This window comes from Epinephelus fuscoguttatus, linkage group LG13 (genome assembly GCF_011397635.1).
Source record: "Epinephelus fuscoguttatus linkage group LG13, E.fuscoguttatus.final_Chr_v1".
NCBI lineage: Eukaryota > Metazoa > Chordata > Actinopteri > Perciformes > Serranidae > Epinephelus > Epinephelus fuscoguttatus.
Genome location: NC_064764.1, coordinates 26,046,479 through 26,063,941, shown reverse-complemented (window position 1 = coordinate 26,063,941; position 17,463 = coordinate 26,046,479). Strand labels below are relative to the sequence as shown.

General features: G+C 42.5%; 2 protein-coding genes across 3 annotated transcripts; both read right to left on the bottom strand.

Annotated features, from left to right (window-relative positions):
• Positions 1 to 5,088: 5,088 nt before the first annotated feature.
• On the bottom strand, positions 5,089 to 10,267 carry tnfsf13b (TNF superfamily member 13b). 2 transcript variants are annotated; one of them, XM_049594691.1, is made up of 7 exons: positions 9,852 to 10,267; positions 9,676 to 9,782; positions 9,477 to 9,588; positions 8,893 to 8,949; positions 7,009 to 7,133; positions 6,547 to 6,697; positions 5,089 to 6,322 (listed from the first exon to the last, which is right to left on the bottom strand). In XM_049594691.1, the coding sequence occupies exons 1-7, from the start codon at positions 9,907 to 9,909 to the stop codon at positions 6,210 to 6,212; spliced, it is 723 nt and encodes a 240-aa protein (XP_049450648.1). In that variant the 5' UTR covers positions 9,910 to 10,267; the 3' UTR covers positions 5,089 to 6,209. The 2 variants fall into 2 exon arrangements, with proteins under 2 accessions (XP_049450648.1, XP_049450647.1); XM_049594690.1 differs by having other exon boundaries at positions 9,676 to 10,259.
• A 379-nt stretch (positions 10,268 to 10,646) lies between these two features.
• abhd13 (abhydrolase domain containing 13) lies at positions 10,647 to 17,216 on the bottom strand. The gene is made up of 2 exons (XM_049594616.1): positions 17,024 to 17,216; positions 10,647 to 14,962 (listed from the first exon to the last, which is right to left on the bottom strand). The coding sequence occupies exon 2, from the start codon at positions 14,926 to 14,928 to the stop codon at positions 13,873 to 13,875; it is 1,056 nt and encodes a 351-aa protein (XP_049450573.1). The 5' UTR covers positions 14,929 to 14,962; positions 17,024 to 17,216; the 3' UTR covers positions 10,647 to 13,872.
• Between the last annotated feature and the right edge of the window lie 247 nt (positions 17,217 to 17,463).

The following is a 17,463-nucleotide window of genomic DNA, read 5'->3' as shown; positions in this document are numbered from 1 at the left end:
TCTGTGCTTTGGAGGCTCTATCTCCGCAACGGCTTGGTTAATTGGTTGTTGTTCAGTCTTATCCTTAACGACCGATCGTCAATCAATTGCTATCATCCCAAGTAAATACCTAAAATTACGTTCATCTTCCTTCGTATAGGTTTCATCATAGGTGATTAGTTTGTTGTTGTGTTAACACTTTGCAGTGTTTGTGTACTCCCTGTATGTTTTTTTAATGTTTTTAAATGAACTGCTGGAGAGATCAGGATACAGTTGGCGAAAGCAGTGTATGAGAGAACATTATATTTACAGTGTATACAAACTGCTCACTCAGTCCTGCAGCCCCCAGTGCTGTGTGAAGGAGTGGGGACATTTAAGCACGACACAAAAACAGAGCTAGACGAATGTTACTGGCTCTCTGTGTGCCTCTGCCAAAGCTCCATCTTGGAGCCATAAAGCAGAGTGTGGGAGTCAGGAGATGGCGAGAGGAAGGGGGGCAGAGTTGTGGCAAACCAAAATCCTTCCCTCCTCTCATCCATTTGATGTGTTCCCTCTCCTCTGTAACAGGCTGATGTCCTTGAGAAAAAGACAGAGGGGGGCAAAAAAGGCAAGATTCACCAAAGATGAGCTCCAACGGCAACGGAGACAACTTCTAAATCTGTTCCTACTTTTCTTGCGCACATGCAGATTGCAAGCCTGCCGTTTCATCGCAGTTTGATCCCAGGCAGAGGCAGAACCGTATGAATTATAGATCAGCTTATATTCCAACAGATCCTATGTAGTCAGGGGAGAAGAAGCTAAACTAGATGTAATGTCAGCGCCATTAAAAACAAATAGACCTCTCATTCTGCGGGGTCAGTCCCATTTTTCAGATCAAAACCAATTAGTGTCATCTTAGGCTGAATCGATTAAGAATCTACAGCGTGGCAGCCGCGGAACATGGTGCTTAGACTTTAGAGGAACGGATGGCACAATCCAGTTTGCTGATAAACCAAATCCTCACTTAAATGAGAAATCCACGCAGTGCTGCTGCCAGTTCAGCTGAAGGGCTCTGGATCAGCCTGATTACTTTGGTCTGACTGCAGCAGATCAAAGTAATCCCCAAATACTAAAGGAGTACGTACACAGAGCAGCCATGTAGTACACTGAAGCACAGTGAGACGATGTGAAAGCTGTACGTTGTGTAAGTCTTTAGGGGATGCATATGAATGTGTGTGTATGTGTGTGTATGCGCATGTGCAAATCTATGTCTACAAAAGCCGCAGTATGTGTTTGTGGTGGTCTGCTGCAGAAGCAAAGCACGCTGGGTTTTTATAATCAGGATTCAGGGATCACCTTTAGCCCCCGTCATCAGTCAGACCTGTCCTAAAGCTCCAAAACAGGCAGAGAGGGAGGAGGGAGGAGATGAAAGGGACAGATGGGGACACCGAGACGCTAAGGTCCTCGTTTCACACAGACGATGCAGCCTGAAAATTGGGTGAATTGAGGACTCTGAGGGAGTGGGGCTGACGATACCACTGAATTTTACCCCTCTCATCTACAAATGAGCAAAATATTCTATACTCTTGAGAAATTTGCTGATATCAAACAAAAAAATCTAAATATCAGGGTTGTTTTCCCACTTACTGTATCTCCTGTGGATACAAAGTTTTTGCAGTGGAGACTGTGCCTATTAAAACATAAAAAGAAAGGAACATTTTGAAGGTTGTTTTTCTTGCTTGGTTTCTTGAGATTGGTTTGATTCTTCAAAAAAAAATCCGTCTTCATGCTTGACAGATGGTTTTTTAAATTAGTGTGAAAACCATTCATCATTTCAGACTCATTTCTTGTCAGCTCCAGCTAAAAATAGATTTAATAATGTTAAATATTCTAATACAGATTCTGTTCAAAGTTACTGGTGTGCTAGGATACAAAATCTAATCATGGCAAATATTACGACTTTGCTTCTCCCTTTTCACTCCGTGATATATATCTGTCCGCTTTTTTCTGTGTGTAATAATACGACTGTGTGCACTCACAACATGTGTGTGTGTGTGCGTGTGTGAACTATACACAGTGCCAGCATGTGTACACAGCAGGTCTCATTTCCTGATTCTCCGGTCAGATGCTGGTTTCTCTTTTGAGAGGCGAGCCCACAATGACATCAGCTTCCGCCAACACACCAGCCGTCGCCATGGCACCACACAAAGACATTTCTGACCAAGAGGGAGGGGGAGCATCATGCTTGACACGTTTATAGGAGAGGTCTGTGCTCCCCTCTCCTCTTATACCCTCCTCCTCCTCCTCCTCTTTCTCGATGGCTGTTTGTACAGCCGCCTGCTCTGTTTACCAGATCATCAAAGAGCTTCTCTGACTTGCATGGCTGTAGTAGCCCAGGCCTGGCCTGCTCTCTCTATCTGTTTTAGCCTCACAGCATCTCTCTTCTTGCTCTTCCAACTAATGGCTACTGCTATCCATTAACTCCATTTGAAATCTTTCTTTCTCAGTCTTCTATTTTAGACCCTCTTCCTCCCTCCCCCTCTTTTGGGTCTCTCTTCTTGTCGAATGGAGCCATGACTCCAAGGGCAAAATGCCGAGTGAAGAAGTGACCACCCACTGGGCTTTGTCTAACTCTTTGCCCCAACGGACAGAGGGCCTGTGTGTGTGTGTGTGTGTGTGTGTGTGTGTGTGTGTGTGTGTGTGTGTGTGTGTGTGAGTCACACAGAGAGGGAGAAACAGACGGGACAGAGAGTGACAGGTAGGGGAAAACCCCATTACAAAAATATTTCAATACCCATCTCTTAAAAATGAACAATGACAATATTTGGCTGAAAAATATCACTTATTACTTTATTGCAGTTTCAGGTTTAGGCTAGAAACAAAACAAAATTAAACATATTTTCATTTACGCCACCTTTTTTCCATTTAAAGACAGGTCTAACACTTAAAGGATAACTTAGCAGAATGAAACTGCTATCTAATGACTAACAGATATTCAGATAAAAAAAGATTAGTTAAGACTAAAACATACTTAAAGGATAACTTGGGCATTTTTCAACTTCCTAGTTTCCCGTGTGTGTCTTTAAGAGACTGCTGTAAGCAACCGTTTTTGAAATCAGTCCAGTATTGAGCGAAAGGCAGCAGCTGACAGCCGCACAACAGGCCACAATGTAAGTATATGGGGCAACTGAACACCGTCACTGTACCTACATCAAAGGTGGTTATTATTGCTGCAGACAGGCTCAGATTGTTATTATAAGTGGCTGCCTGTTGTCCCCCCCTCTTCTCTTCTGCTCTTAAGTTATTAGGTGCTCTTTATCCATATACTCCGGCTCAAATAAATGCAGACGCCCATCAAATTCAAGGCCTCGTCCTTATTGTCGAAATCATTTAAATTATCATACATACACTGCAACACATTTTCACTCTGACCTCGTCACATATCGCCACTTGATTGTGGACTTTCCACGTCTACATGACATGCCACACAGCCTGGGTGTATCTGTTGTTGATGTTCTGGGAGGCCATGTCAACTTCAGCCTGTTAAATGCATTGTGTCTTTTCAAAATACACTTCCATTTTCACAGGAAATGTACAGATTGCGCACAGCCCCTTCAAAATAAATACACTACGTCGGTACAACACCACAAATTTACGTTTTACATTCATACGTGAGGCTAACACTGGCCTCCTGGGTGAAAGTCAGTGATTGTTGGACCCATCCACCAACCCTCCCAACCAACCTACTTGACATTTTCAGCCACGCTAACTTATGTTGCTGTCCAGCTGCATTTTCTTTGACGCCGTCAGACAATGTTACACAATGATGGCACCTGGCTGCATATTATTCCAATGTAAAACGACATCTTTTTATGTCAGTGTCTGTTGTGGCTTCAGAATGATACCAGGCTGTGCATGGAAAATCTTTTACATACTACATTTCTGTTTTCTGTACTCCACAACAGACTATTCCCCTTACTATTCTCTCCAAATCTCACTCACATTTCCATTGTTGTTTCCCTGCAATAGGTCACACATGGTGAGATTTCAGAACGAGAATTCCGCCTGATGGGACAATAACAGACTGGATCAAGTGGAAGGTAAAGAGACACTCCAGCCACTTATAGTAACAATCTGAGCCTGTCTGTGGTGAAAATAACCACTTTTAATGGAGATACAGTGTGATACACTTCAGTTGCCCCATATGCTCTCACTGCAGCCCCTTTCTCAGCTGCTGGTTGCTGCCCTCTTGCTCAGTACTGGAGCAATTTCAAAAACTGTTATTCACATCAGTATGTTAAATGACAATACATGGGAAAATAGGGTCCAGGTTGACAAATGTTATCCTTTAGATATGATTTATTCTTCATTCATCTTTTTTTTTAACCTGAATATTAGTTGGTTTTTAGTTAGCAGTTTTGTTTTGCTATGAGCATAAAAAGCTAGGAGCAGAGAATAAGTAAGATGTACAGTACAAGTGTGTGTAGGCAACACATAGAAATCAGCTCCACTGACACTGCATAAGCTGAATTACATGTGGGTGGGCTTCTTGCCTTGGGGGGACATCTGACGTCGAGCACACCTCTGCAAAATTAAGGCACTTAGATTTTTCAGCAGAGTTTTAGTTGTTCCGTGGCAGCAGGTAACAGCCAGAGATACTGTTTAATCAAACTATTTTGCCTGTCATTAATTTGTATTTCTGTAGAATGTATTGTATACTAGGGGCGGGAGTTTGAAATGAATATCTTGGTATTTATAATTTTCCATGTCACCAAATTTATGCAAAGTCATGTAATGGTGCCCCAGGTGTACCTCTCCCTCTCCCTCCAGCTTAACATGAAGAATCATCCATTGAAGACATTTCTCTGTTTACTAACCACAGGCTCCTCAATTTCATTGAGCAGCAGTTCCTTTGAACGCGCAGACATTTTCTGCCTGCACTGTTTTTGCCTCAGTCTAAAAATAGGCACTTTTACCTAAGTTCCACTGTTCTCGCTCAACCTCAGCTCCATGTGTGTCTCTGCTGCCTGACAGGATGATCTGCCACACTGAAGTCTCTCCTTCTTGTGGCCGACAGAGGAACAACAACCTCCACCCAGATTCCAGATGATGTCATAGCTTGTACTGTCACTTTATTGCATCTACATTTTTAATCAGTTAGACATATACGGTACAGGTAAGCTTATATAAAATCATGGCACTCAGGTGATAAATCAAACCACTCTTGCTTATGTGAAAATATCTAAAATAATAAAGCAGGTGAGAAGGAGTATTTCAGTGATGCTGCTGCTACAGGATGAAAGACTTATTGATCATTACAGTGTAAGTAAAACATCTCTTACAAGTCAGACAAAGTCATGTCTAATAAGTCAGATCTTAACAAATGTTTGTGATGATTTAAAGAAAATATACTTGGCGGTTTTATATCTTGTCTTGATGTGTGGTAGAAATTAATGTAATACAGCTGTAGCTATAAGTTGAATACATTTTTAAATGAACAGTTCATCACAAAATTAAAAAAATACATGTTTTTCCTCTTAACTGCAGTGCTATTCATTGGACATATGAAACGTGCATCTAGAGGCTAATGGTGTCCTCTTCAGCTGAGCTGTAACGTTAGCTAGCTCAGCGGCGCTAGGTGAGCTAGCAGTTGATGGCCAACTCCTTCTGCGTGGTGATGCAGTTAGTGGGTGTGGTTTGGTGGAATGAAAATAGTTCCTACATTAAAGTGCTCACAACAAGGTCTGTGGATCCTCTTGAGTGACTGGGTCATGAGTTCTGGAAAGAGACGTTGCTGTTGAGCTTTTCAAATGTATTTTTGGTGCTTTGAGCACCACAAGCCGAGTGCCATCTAGTTCCATTATATTTGAAAGAAGGTGGATATCTCTACAACACTCAGCAACTCACATCAAGACAATCTTGATTGATGAACAGCTCTAAAAGTAAGAGGAAAAATACATATTTTTTATTTTGGGGTGAACTGTCCCTTTAAGAGTAAAGCTTGCGCTACAGCTCACAGTCCCCTTCATGTTCCCTCAGGCTCAACATGCTAGGAGTCACACAGTCTGTCTCTCAGCCAGCACAGGATTCGCTGCTTCCTGTATTCTTCTCACCTCACATCACATATTTCACATCACCCAAAGTCACGCGAGGTCACCAGAACTGTGCCTTGTTGCTCACTCCCCTCCCATTATGGCACCTCTTCCCCAACACAACAGAATCCCGCAGGGTCCAAAGTGAGGCGACACACTTTAAGCCAGTTTGACAGCACCCAGGAAGGTGGCGTCTCCATACAGGGACACGTTGGCTGTGGAACGGGGGATCAGCAGCTCCAAGTGGTCGCCGGCCTCCAGCTTCACGATACCTGAGGGATGCAAACACACACATTAAACCTTGACTTGCCATGGTCCTTTTTTTCCTGCCACGAACAGCCATACCAGACTGCTGACACACATGTGCAGCCAACCCACAGACACACACACACACACACGCTTGAGAGCTCAACAACAAAACACTGACTGACCTTCCGTAACAGCTGTTGTAAAATAGGGTGAACATAGCTTGACATAAACACTAACTCAGGCTCACCTCCTGTGAAGCAGGTGTTGTACGGGTGAACAGGGTTCATATTCTGGATGCAGCGGAACAAGATCACAGACTGAGGCTCGTCTCCCACCACATTCCTCTTCCTCCGAATCACCACGTGACCCATTGCAAAGGTGCTGTCTATGTAGTAGACCTGAGCACATCAGAAATACTGGGTTAAATATACTGGGTTAAATATATGGCACAAGGCACAGACTTTAACATGTATAAACAGGTAGGTGGGTGCCACTTCATTTATCATGTAAGCATCATTTGCATTGTTTCCTCTTGGTCTGACCTTTCTTCAAGGTCTCTTAACCAGCGACATGCTTAGATCAAGCAGACCCTTTTTTTCCTGCAATGTATGTAGACATGTTCCCCTCCTATGTTAAACCTGGTGATTAGCAAACAGGCAAGCAGCGCCTCCCTGTGGAGAAACTATGGAATGACAACAAGTACACCTACCTGGCCATACACAAAGTAGAAGCCCTCCTCTCTGACCAACATGCAGTCTCCGTCTGCCTCCAGGGCCGAGCCTCTCCTCAGCCCAGCCTGCCAGGGGATACCTGTGTGTGGCTCCGACTTATATTCTGTTTCAATAAATAAGAATATATCAGAAAACACATCAAAGAGGTTGCTGATGGTGGTTTCTGCATATATGTTTATATACATTTTACAGTAATATTAAAGCTGCAGCTGCAGATTTTATAAGAAATAACTTCTTTTAATATTTGCTAGAACTATTACTACATACACACAAAGTATTATATGAGACAGATAGTGTGTGAAAAAAAAGACATTTCCTTCCTCCTCCTATTGCCTAATGGAAATCGTTAGAATCTACCACAGCGCACCAAAGAAAACCAATTACAGCAGAGGAGTCTCTAACGCAGCTGTAAGACATGTCAGCCAAAGCTTGCGAAACGCATCCAAACTGTCAAACTAGGCAGCTCTGATCAAATATGAATCAAGATTCTGTTACAGCATTGCCTATTTTTCCTTCAAATGTTTCCGGAAACATATTTTAGTGCACTGTTCAGCTGTAAAATGAGAAAGTTGGTCCGGGTTGTGGGAGTTTCTCTGTGTTTTGCTTGACTGTGTCCAACATGGCGACTGTCTCAATACTTTTTCATATTACAGCTGAACAATACACTATAGGCCCGTTTCCACAGAAGAAGTCCCTGGTAGTATTTGGGGGGCAGGAACTTTACAGGAACGTCCTCTTGCTCGGCCCTCTCAGCCACTGTGTCTCCACTGTGCGGCGGAGTTGGAGGAAGGTTACTGTAAAGTTACCGGGCTCTGGATGTGACGTAGTTGTTGCGCGACCATTTTAACCGGGATGACGCGGCAAAGAAACAAAGAAAGAACAACAACAAAGAAGAAGAAGCAGAAGTACGAAGCAGAAGTAAGAAGAAGAAAGCAGACATAAGAAAGACGATAATCAGCATGGAAAGAGCTGAGGTGGTTGCTGGGTTTCTGGCGTGTCTCTTCGTTTACATGGCAGTGGAAGCTATGAACGAGCTAACCCTCGTCTGCTGAGTTTTAAAAATGCCGGCTATTTTGTTGTTTTCTGTTGACGTCACATCCCGCCTTGAGTATATCCAATCAGCACCAAGTAAACACCAAGCCCCAGCCAGGAGTTTTTCGAGGCCGTTCTGAGTACCTACCCCGAGGCAGGGACTTGTTGAGCCCCTGTAAAAGTTCCGGAACTCTGCCCTTCGGGGGTGGAGACACACACCAACAGCCCCGGCCCCGTAAAATTACCCTGAAGTTCCTGCGGTGGAAACGGGCCTTATAACTGTGGTTCCCAACTGGTCCAGGCAAGGGGTTAGTCATTAGTTCAAGGTCCACACAGTTTAACAAATTCAGCGTCATACTTGCAGTTGGCCAAGTCATTGAGCTAGTCTGCTGGCTCTATTAACTAACTGTCTGTTAATCACTCACTCACTTAACAGCAGGAAACAACACTTTAAAATACAAGCTTTGTGCCTGAATTCACTGTACTTAAAAATTAAGTGTGTTTTTTACAAACATGACACATTTCCCAGTCACTTGAAGTCCAATTGAAATGGACCTGCGACCCACCAGTTGGGAACAACTGCACTATATCATGTTCGGTTATGATGGCAGAGGAACACAATTTGTCACACATTATTGGTCTCATACACTTCTGTGTGGATAAAGTGACCGTGTCAGCAGATATAACAAAAAGTTGTCAGCTACAGCTTTAATGTCAACTTCCAAAGTCCAAAACTAATATGAAATGGTAAAATATAAACTACATGAATTTGAAAAAAAGTGCAATCATAAATCACTAAGCTATCATAGCCCAGGATGGACGTACTGTACCTTTCCTGAAGGTTTTCCTGCTACTGTTTGCCAACAACTGCAGGCAAGGCTGAGAAACTGTCACAAAAGATAAGAGAAATTGCTTATTCCATGACTGTCTCTCTTTGTCTGTTTTCTGCTTCCCCTTTTCCATTCTGGGTATAATTCCACTAACATAGTCAACACTAAGAAACAGTACAGTATACTGTAAATATTGGTGTCCTGTACACCCCAGGGATATACACCGTATAGTAAATAGTGAGCACTATGGATGGAAGCTTTATCTCTCCACATCTGACTGGTTATTTTTAAAATGGTTTTCACCAAAAGTGATACGTCATTCACATTCAGCTATTAGTCCGCATTAAGACAGACAATATTTAGGGGAGTTTTTTCCTTTTCGGAGTAACAGGTCTAAGATCACATGGTATATACAGATTGTGAAGCACTCTGAGGCATTTTTAATGTCAGAATCTTTTTGCAAAAGTACCACGGGGTTGTGAAACGCCACCAATCTTGCATTCCAGGAAAATTTAAGCAACTAATCTGCATCTCATACATCAACAGAGAACTGTCAGACTCAGGTGTGGCCTACCGTGTCTTACCTAATGTCTCTGATCCAGAGACCAACCTTCTATTCCTTGTCAGGGTGAACGCATCTTGAGTCCCAGGTTGGTGCAGAGGCTCTTGGCTGCTTCTCCTACTCATGTTCTCGGTCTGAACAGACAAAATGAAGTGTTTAGAACAATACGTGCAATCTTGTGCAGATGAAGGTGTCTTAAAGACTAGTTTGTTGTCTCTCACCTGTCCTGCATGTTTAGCCTCCTGTCCCTCTTCTCTCCTGCGATACACCTCTGATTTGAGTCCCTCTACCTCAGCTCTGAGAGCCACCAGTTGGTACAGGGACAAAGCTGAAAGAGAGGAGGAGGTGACAGCAACCAGCGTCAGCAGGAAAACTGGCCAGGATAGCCTCCTCTCACCTGTCCTTGGTCCAGTCCCAGACTCAAAACCTGCCAAAGCTGCCATCGCGGGGCTCATATAATCTTGAGAGATCTCACACTGGCAGCATGACCAATCCGAGGCCGGAACTACGCCACCTCTCTTCTGACAGACTTGGGCTAAGTGCAGTGGATGTTTGCTTCCTTCATCAAAGTTGTCTCTAGAGCCTCTGGCTTTATCTTAATGGCCCTCTTAAAGCACCACTGACTTCCTTAACTCTCGTTTTGTCCTTCAGTAGCCGGTTCCAATTCAGTCCGAGCGACTACGCAGAACGTATACTGTACAAAAAAGGGCAAAACAGCTTCCTGTCTACTGTTCCGCTCAGCTAACCACACCACACACACACACAGCTTCCTGCCTGACCAGCAGCCCTGACAACTCTTTCTCTCTTTTCTTTTCATAATGCTCCATAAACACATCTCAACTTGTCCACACTGTAATGAAAATCCCATGTCATTTTTACAAAGTGGAAACAGGAAGGACAGGTTGCCAGTTGGACAAGTGACTGGTAGGGAAACACGGGGATAGAGAAAAGGAGAAACAGGCATGACTAATGCCACTCTCACATTTGAAATTAACAACCACGTACTGAAAAAAAGGAAGTGCAAAAATGACTTCAACTTTAAACAGCAACATTGAACAGAAAAACAAACAAACTGCGATTCTAAGAATATAACAGCTGAAGTGATGACATGTTGCATAAATTAAATTGTAACTGTTACATCCCAAAAAAAGCTTGTTTACACCAAAAAAACTACCAAAACGGGCAATTTTAATGTATCAATTTATTGCATGTTACAGTACAGAAAATAGAAAGTGAAAATGTGTGCTTACAAAAGAAGTTGTTGACATTGTTTTGAAATAGAAAAAAAGAAAACAAGGTAAATGGAAAATCCCCCAAACTAACTGACTGCTTCATACTGACGATAAAGATGTATCACTCAGATATCCCATCAATGTTCCCTCCATGTAGAGTCACTGTTAGTCACGGTGGACGCAGACAAGTAACGTCAACACTGTGCAGGTCCGGTACAGAAATTTGAGACTCAATGCAATCACACGTCAGCTTGCAAATGCAAATTCCTAAAATTGTGCAGACACTTTCAACAGCCTTCATTCCACTCTGTTAACAATCATGTGAATACATAAAAATATGCTCCATAGTGCATTTGCAAAATACCTGGCAAAATGATTTTCTTTATTAAAAAAAAAGAAGAAGAGACATTCAGTTTGATTCCACTTCATCAACAGGGTGTCGGACAATAACAATACATTTGGCTAGCAAAAAAAACACAAATTCTCGTTGCTATTAATTTCGCTTTAGGCCAGCCAGAAAAACAATAACTCAAATGAAAGATGAAAAGTTCCTAAATCTTTTCTTGAATGAAACAAACAGCAGAAGTGTGCAAAGCAAAACTTGAGGGGAAAAAAACAAGTGTATATTCACATGTTTGCACGGTGTACTCTCACAACATATGATGGGATAAATCTAACTAAGCTTATGGATTTGATATAATACAAAATGTCTGAAACTGTTCGGTGCCGATGGAGGCGAAAAGTCACACACAAAAAAGGAGAAAAGACCATCTATACATTATTTCTTGTAAAGCACACTTGTTAATTTAAGACCACAACTTACATTCATAGTAGCCTTATTTAGACCAGTATTTTTTTTTTCAAGTTCACATGGACACAAACAAATTTGGTCTTCTGATATTTGTCAAATTTCATCGCGCATACTGTTGACAAACAGTATCAAATATGGCTAAGGAGATCTGTATTCAAATGGCTTTAAGACCACTGCAGTGCAGCATGCTGCATTTGGAAAGCGGGAGCAGAGAACGGTGATTTAATCGTCGGGCTCCGCTCCACCCCCTGGAAGACATGCAGGAAAGGTTAATTAGCTCATTAAAAGCCCTCCAAGTGAGTAAAGCCATTTTGCCACACAAGCACGGGGTGAAACGAGAACACAAGATCGTCCAATTAATTAATTATGGTGCTGATAATAGCAAACAAATAATCACAGCCTTTGATTAAAAACACTTTATTTTTAGTTCTTAAAGGGTAGGTTTGTTTTTTTCAAGACTATCTTGATACATTACCCATGTGCCAATATGTGTGTGTTGGTATGACAAATGGTTGTTGTTATAGCCCCTCTTTTCGACACTGGTCATTCAGAAATCCCTTTCTTGTGCAATTAGAGTGTAAGAGATGGGGATAAAAGCCAGTTCTCTAAATATGAGGTTTCAGTCTGAATAGGGCAAAGTTTTTTCTTCACAAAATCTCTATTGGAATTTGCCAGACTGTGTTTCCTTGTTGATCTGGATGGAGAAACAGCAATCTTAATATCCATCGGCTATCAGTCGGACGTTAAGCCTCTGGTGGCGGGGGCCAATGTTTTGGGCTGATCCAGTGAAGCCAGCGGATATCAGGGCCAAGACTTACTCTACTGTGCCTTGGTCATCCTGGCTTATCTCTATTCATTCATTGCATATGAACGCAGTTAAAAAGTTTTCAAAAAATTTTTTAAGAATTAAAAAAAGCTAATTCATCGTCAGACAATAGCTGATGGATTCTGAGGTTACATTGCGTCCAATGCATTCCGCCTCTCAGACGACAAACCAAGTACAGGCGGAAACCATTACACTTCCGACATCAAAATCTTGTCCAGTTGCCTTCAGATTCTGCACACGTATGCAGAATCTGTTTATAGAGATTAGAGGAACAGTTACACATAGAGGACATTTTCTACTTCATAGAATTGGAAAATACCCACTTGATTTATCGTACTCCAACTGCTGAAGCCTCACATTAGCTTCTGCTCAATTTTGGAATTTTTATTTTAAATGAAAAAGAGGACTATTTTGCCTACCATCGCTTCTTGGATTACACTGAATTCACGTTAGAAACATATCCCTTTACGATCAGTATAGACAGGAGAATTACAGCAACTATTAACATATCAGTGTACGTGAGGGCACGTGTTATGGTGTTGTACTAAGACAGACTTGAAGAAATCCGCATCCATCCTTCAATAACAAACCACACATAGAGCAGCAACCAGACTGCTGTGTTTTAACAGGACACAGTGACGGGGAGAATATCTTGTAGCTTATTAAAATCGAGAACAGAAAGAGTCAGACAGGAAATCAAGTTGTTTTGATAGGCGGAAGTAGCAAACATGTCAACGTTAATCATACTGACCACTGCACCTCAGCCAACACGTTCTTATGGCTGAATGTAATTATTCAACAGCAGAAGTTTTATGCTATTGTGCCAGACAAAAATGTAAGGGTATATATAAATATTAACCACTACAATGTCATGTCATGCCAAGCTGCTGCAAGGACTCTAAATATGAATGTTCCTCACCTAAAGGGGAGAAATAAAAGATCCTTATACTCCTCACAGTATTGCTCAGAAGATGTTTGCCTACAGAACTCAACACTTGGGTAAATCTGAACAAAAAAGTGCAATGTAATGTATTAACAAAGATATATACATTTTAGGCCTACATATTAGCAGTGTTTCATTTTGTTTGAGGTGTATTTTTAATACCAGTAGTAAACAGTGTTCACTGTAATATTGTAGGTCCTAACATGGTCACCTTACTTAGAGCAACTGTTTCGGTTATTTTAATTAATTTCAGTAGACCCATTACGGCAAATATTTTGTGGTTGTGACATGGTTGTCTTGCAGTGTGGGCATGTATGCTCTGGCTTCATTCATTTAAGGTCATAAATACATGCATTCATAGCTGCAACACAAAAGAACCCATGAGAGCATTGTCACCCTCTCTTAAAACTTTGAAATAGTCAAATCATTTTAACAAATATGTTACATTTACAGAAAGGTAGAAAGAGTGAAATAAAATAGAAACCCAGACAAAAGCATAAAAAATGTACATTCTTCCCAAAAATCAATTAAGTCCATCCAATCAATTCCCGTTCACTTCCTCCAGCCCAAAATCTGTAGTCAACAGTCAGTCCATGACTGTTTATTTCAGATAATGGTGACACTAGCTGAGGGCTGAGCACTCTCCTCGTGGGCGTGGCTCTTCAGTAGGTCTTTCATGAACTGCTCCAGAGCAGCGAAGTAACCCTGACACTGCCACGTGTCGTTGTGTGTGCCCTCTGGAAAGATAGCCAGACGTTTAGTCCGTGCAGGAGACAGCTCATACAGTTGTTTCATCATGACTGGTGGGATGAGCTGGTCCGACAGACCAGACACAAACAGCGAGGGCATGCGGCACAGCGCCACCTGTCGGTAGGACAGGAACTGATTCCTGTAGCACCACAGGGGCAGCAGGCGCATGGGCATGAAGGAGAAGAGTGTGGCTGCCATGTGGGGGATGCTGAGGAAGGTGTTTTCAACAATAATGGCTGCCACACGGTGAGGATTAACTGACGCCAAGCGCACAGCCACAGCACCCCCGAGTGAGCGTCCAAACAGCACCACCTTCGTCTTGTCCAGATCAGGACGGGTCATGACATAGTCCAGTGTGGCCTCGGCATCCAGGTACAGCCCATCCTCACTGGGCTCACCCTCACTCTTTCCGTAGCCGCGGTAGTCCACCAGCACTACGTTGGCTTTCAGATTGACAAGCATAAGCAGGGCGTTTGGCACCCTGTGACCAATATTACCTGCATTACCATGGAAATAAAGGATAGTAGGTGGAGCAGAGGAAGTGGGGCTGCTTTGATTGCCAGGGGTGACTCCAGGAGGCGTGTCCCCTCCTGTGTAGCGAAGCAGGATGAGGTTTAGCTTAACACCGTCCTTGGTGCGAATGTACACATTCTCATGTGGGATTCCTGTTGGCATTGGAACATAAAGGCGGGAGGAGGAGGGCTGGTCAGGGAAGTAGAGAAGCACATCCTGAAATTTGTAGAGGATGCCTGCCACAGAGGCTAGGATAAGAGCTAAGAGAAAGAATCCTCCGTACAGGTGGAAGGTGAGGATGAGGGCCAAGAGGGAGACTCGACAAGCACCCCAGGACCAGGAGGCCAGAGTCAGGGTACAACGCTCCATTGCCCCCCACAGCCTCCAGGGCTTTTCCATGGCTACACAAGAGCTGAGTCACACGACACACACTCTGCAAATAGAGAGAGTCAAAGACAGGAAAGAGAAAGAGAATGGGTTTAATATATGATCAAGAAAAACATTCAGGAAAACATAATTAGTAACAGGTTTACAATGCAGGAATTATAAACAGTATCACCAATGAAAGTGAAAGCGAACCCTAGATCTATATTTGCAGGGGGTTTTAGCACAATTTATGTAGCTTCCTCTTGCACGCGTGCTGCTTATGGTCTGGCACTTGGTCGCTACCTTTTTGTTAGGTCCTGACCTCAGCTGTGTACTGTCCCCTGGAACGTTCTGAACACAGAAAATCAAACAAATATAAGAAACTAGAGGCAGAGGGCAGAGGGCAGAGTCTCTGCAGATAAATACACTGCCTCACACTTCTGATGGGTCATAAGTGATGACTGAGTGGGATTACTTTTGTATAATTCTTTATATTTTGTTGTTAGGAAACCCCTGCGTAGTATTCCTTTAAGTTTTAATTTGTCTGTGATTTCTTTAACATAAAAAATGATGGGAATTACACATCAGAGCCCAATGTGATAGTTACAAAATGCTTATTTAATCTAACAAAGCAAAACCCCAGTATACAATCATATCAATACAAAGAACAACAACAAATTCTCACACTGAAGAATCTGTAACTATCTAATATGAGCCATATTCATGCCAGGAATGCCTGATTATTAAAACTGCCACCTAACAATGCTCATCCAACCAGGTCATAACCTCAATAAGGTTGTGGAAGGCAGCGCTTATTCAAAAGTATAGTGTCCAGCTAGCTAACTGCTAGGTTAACGTGGGTTAGCTCAATCTCGGCTGTAGATGATATAAATCCTATTTCAAGAGCTACTGGTATTAGGCCAGCTGAATTGAATTACAGATAGTAATAGGTGTATCTGAAAAGGTAAATGCTAAAACATACTGACTTATTTCACTTGAATTACTCAAAGCTTATTTAATAATTATAAGTGTAAGCTCTTTGGTATCACAGACTAATATTTCCTCTTGAGCTGAATCATTAGCTGAAGGTACAACAAGATCGCTTCAACACACAGGGCCTTGCACAATAGCCATAAAAAGCCTCGGAAGGTCTGACCCCTAGCAGCCAGTTGATTAACACCCTAATAACTAAATACTCCACTTTGTGCTGCTACTAATCCTGTCACTCAAACCATTAGGCAACTCGGAGCAACACTGTCATTTCCACCCTGTATTCAAGCCAGATTGCCACATAACTGACTTTGTGCCTTGCACAACTGCAATTACTATCAGCTCCAACCATTTCTTGTCTGTCAGCCTGTTTGAAGCAGATGGAGCTGGTGGTCACGCCTGGCACTGGAGAGCCCCACTATAGCACAGTTAAGCTGCTGCACCAGCTAACATTCAGGTGTTTTAGGGGTGTTTAGCCAATTCAACAGCTGGTTGACCCCAACTCTTGATGAACTGACACCCCAAACTTTGCCTTATCAGGTATGGGCAGTGTAGAAACAGCTGTAACCAGAGAGAGTAACGTTATGCAGTGGAGTAGCTCTCCAGGATCAGTGAGCACCACCGAAGAGAAAACATTGCTTTAACGCTAATGTTGCTCAGTACAATCTGAGGATAAATTCATAAATATTACAGGACTGAAAAATGTCTTGACCCCACCCACAAGGAAGAGATGGTGACAGCTGCTGCTAGCTTAGAGAAAAGCACGTAACTAACAGTTGACGTTAGCTGCGACTAACGTCAAGAGAGCTTTGACAGGTAGCGTTAGCCAGCTAATCTTAACTAACGTTTAACGTCAGCGACAGCTATCACTAACGTTAAGCAATCTTTCTCTGAACTGTCAAAACAAGCTGTTTCCGAGACGGTGAAACACCAAGCTTTGAAGTGACTGCTCATAAAACCACACTAATCCCTATCAAAATCGACGTTGGCTAGCTTAGCTGCGAGTTAGCTCCGTAACAGGCATGCTAACTATCAAGCTACCTTCTATTCCCATAGCTACTAGTGCTATCAGCATTGTTACACCGTTTAAATTTAGCCACCTATCTTTCAGTGGTTAGCAAGGTGGCTACATACTCACCCGTCTCTCATTTTAGCGCCTCAGCTGCATGAATGTTTTGCAAGACAGTAACAGCACAGCCACTGTCATGCAGCTCGGAAGCAGTTAAGTAAATAACAGTGAAAGTTAGCTGGTGAAAACGCAAGGTGAACAACTGTCAGTGATAACCGGCGAGGCTAGCTGTACAGCTGGTTAGCATTACTGGTGTAGCCTTCGTGAGTTCCGTGTTTGGCTCAGCGCTAGAAACAAAGGTTCCGGTTCCACTCCCAAAGCAAAATAAAACTATTTTGAAATATTGAATCCATCCACTGAATTATAACGACAACAATTTGGAATTGAAACTAATTATTATGTATTTTGTAATATCATACTAAAACTACTAATCATATATTTTTTCAACCTATGTATTCTGAAGCATTTTTACTTCATGTAACTGGCTTTGCACAAAGTTTCGTCAACTT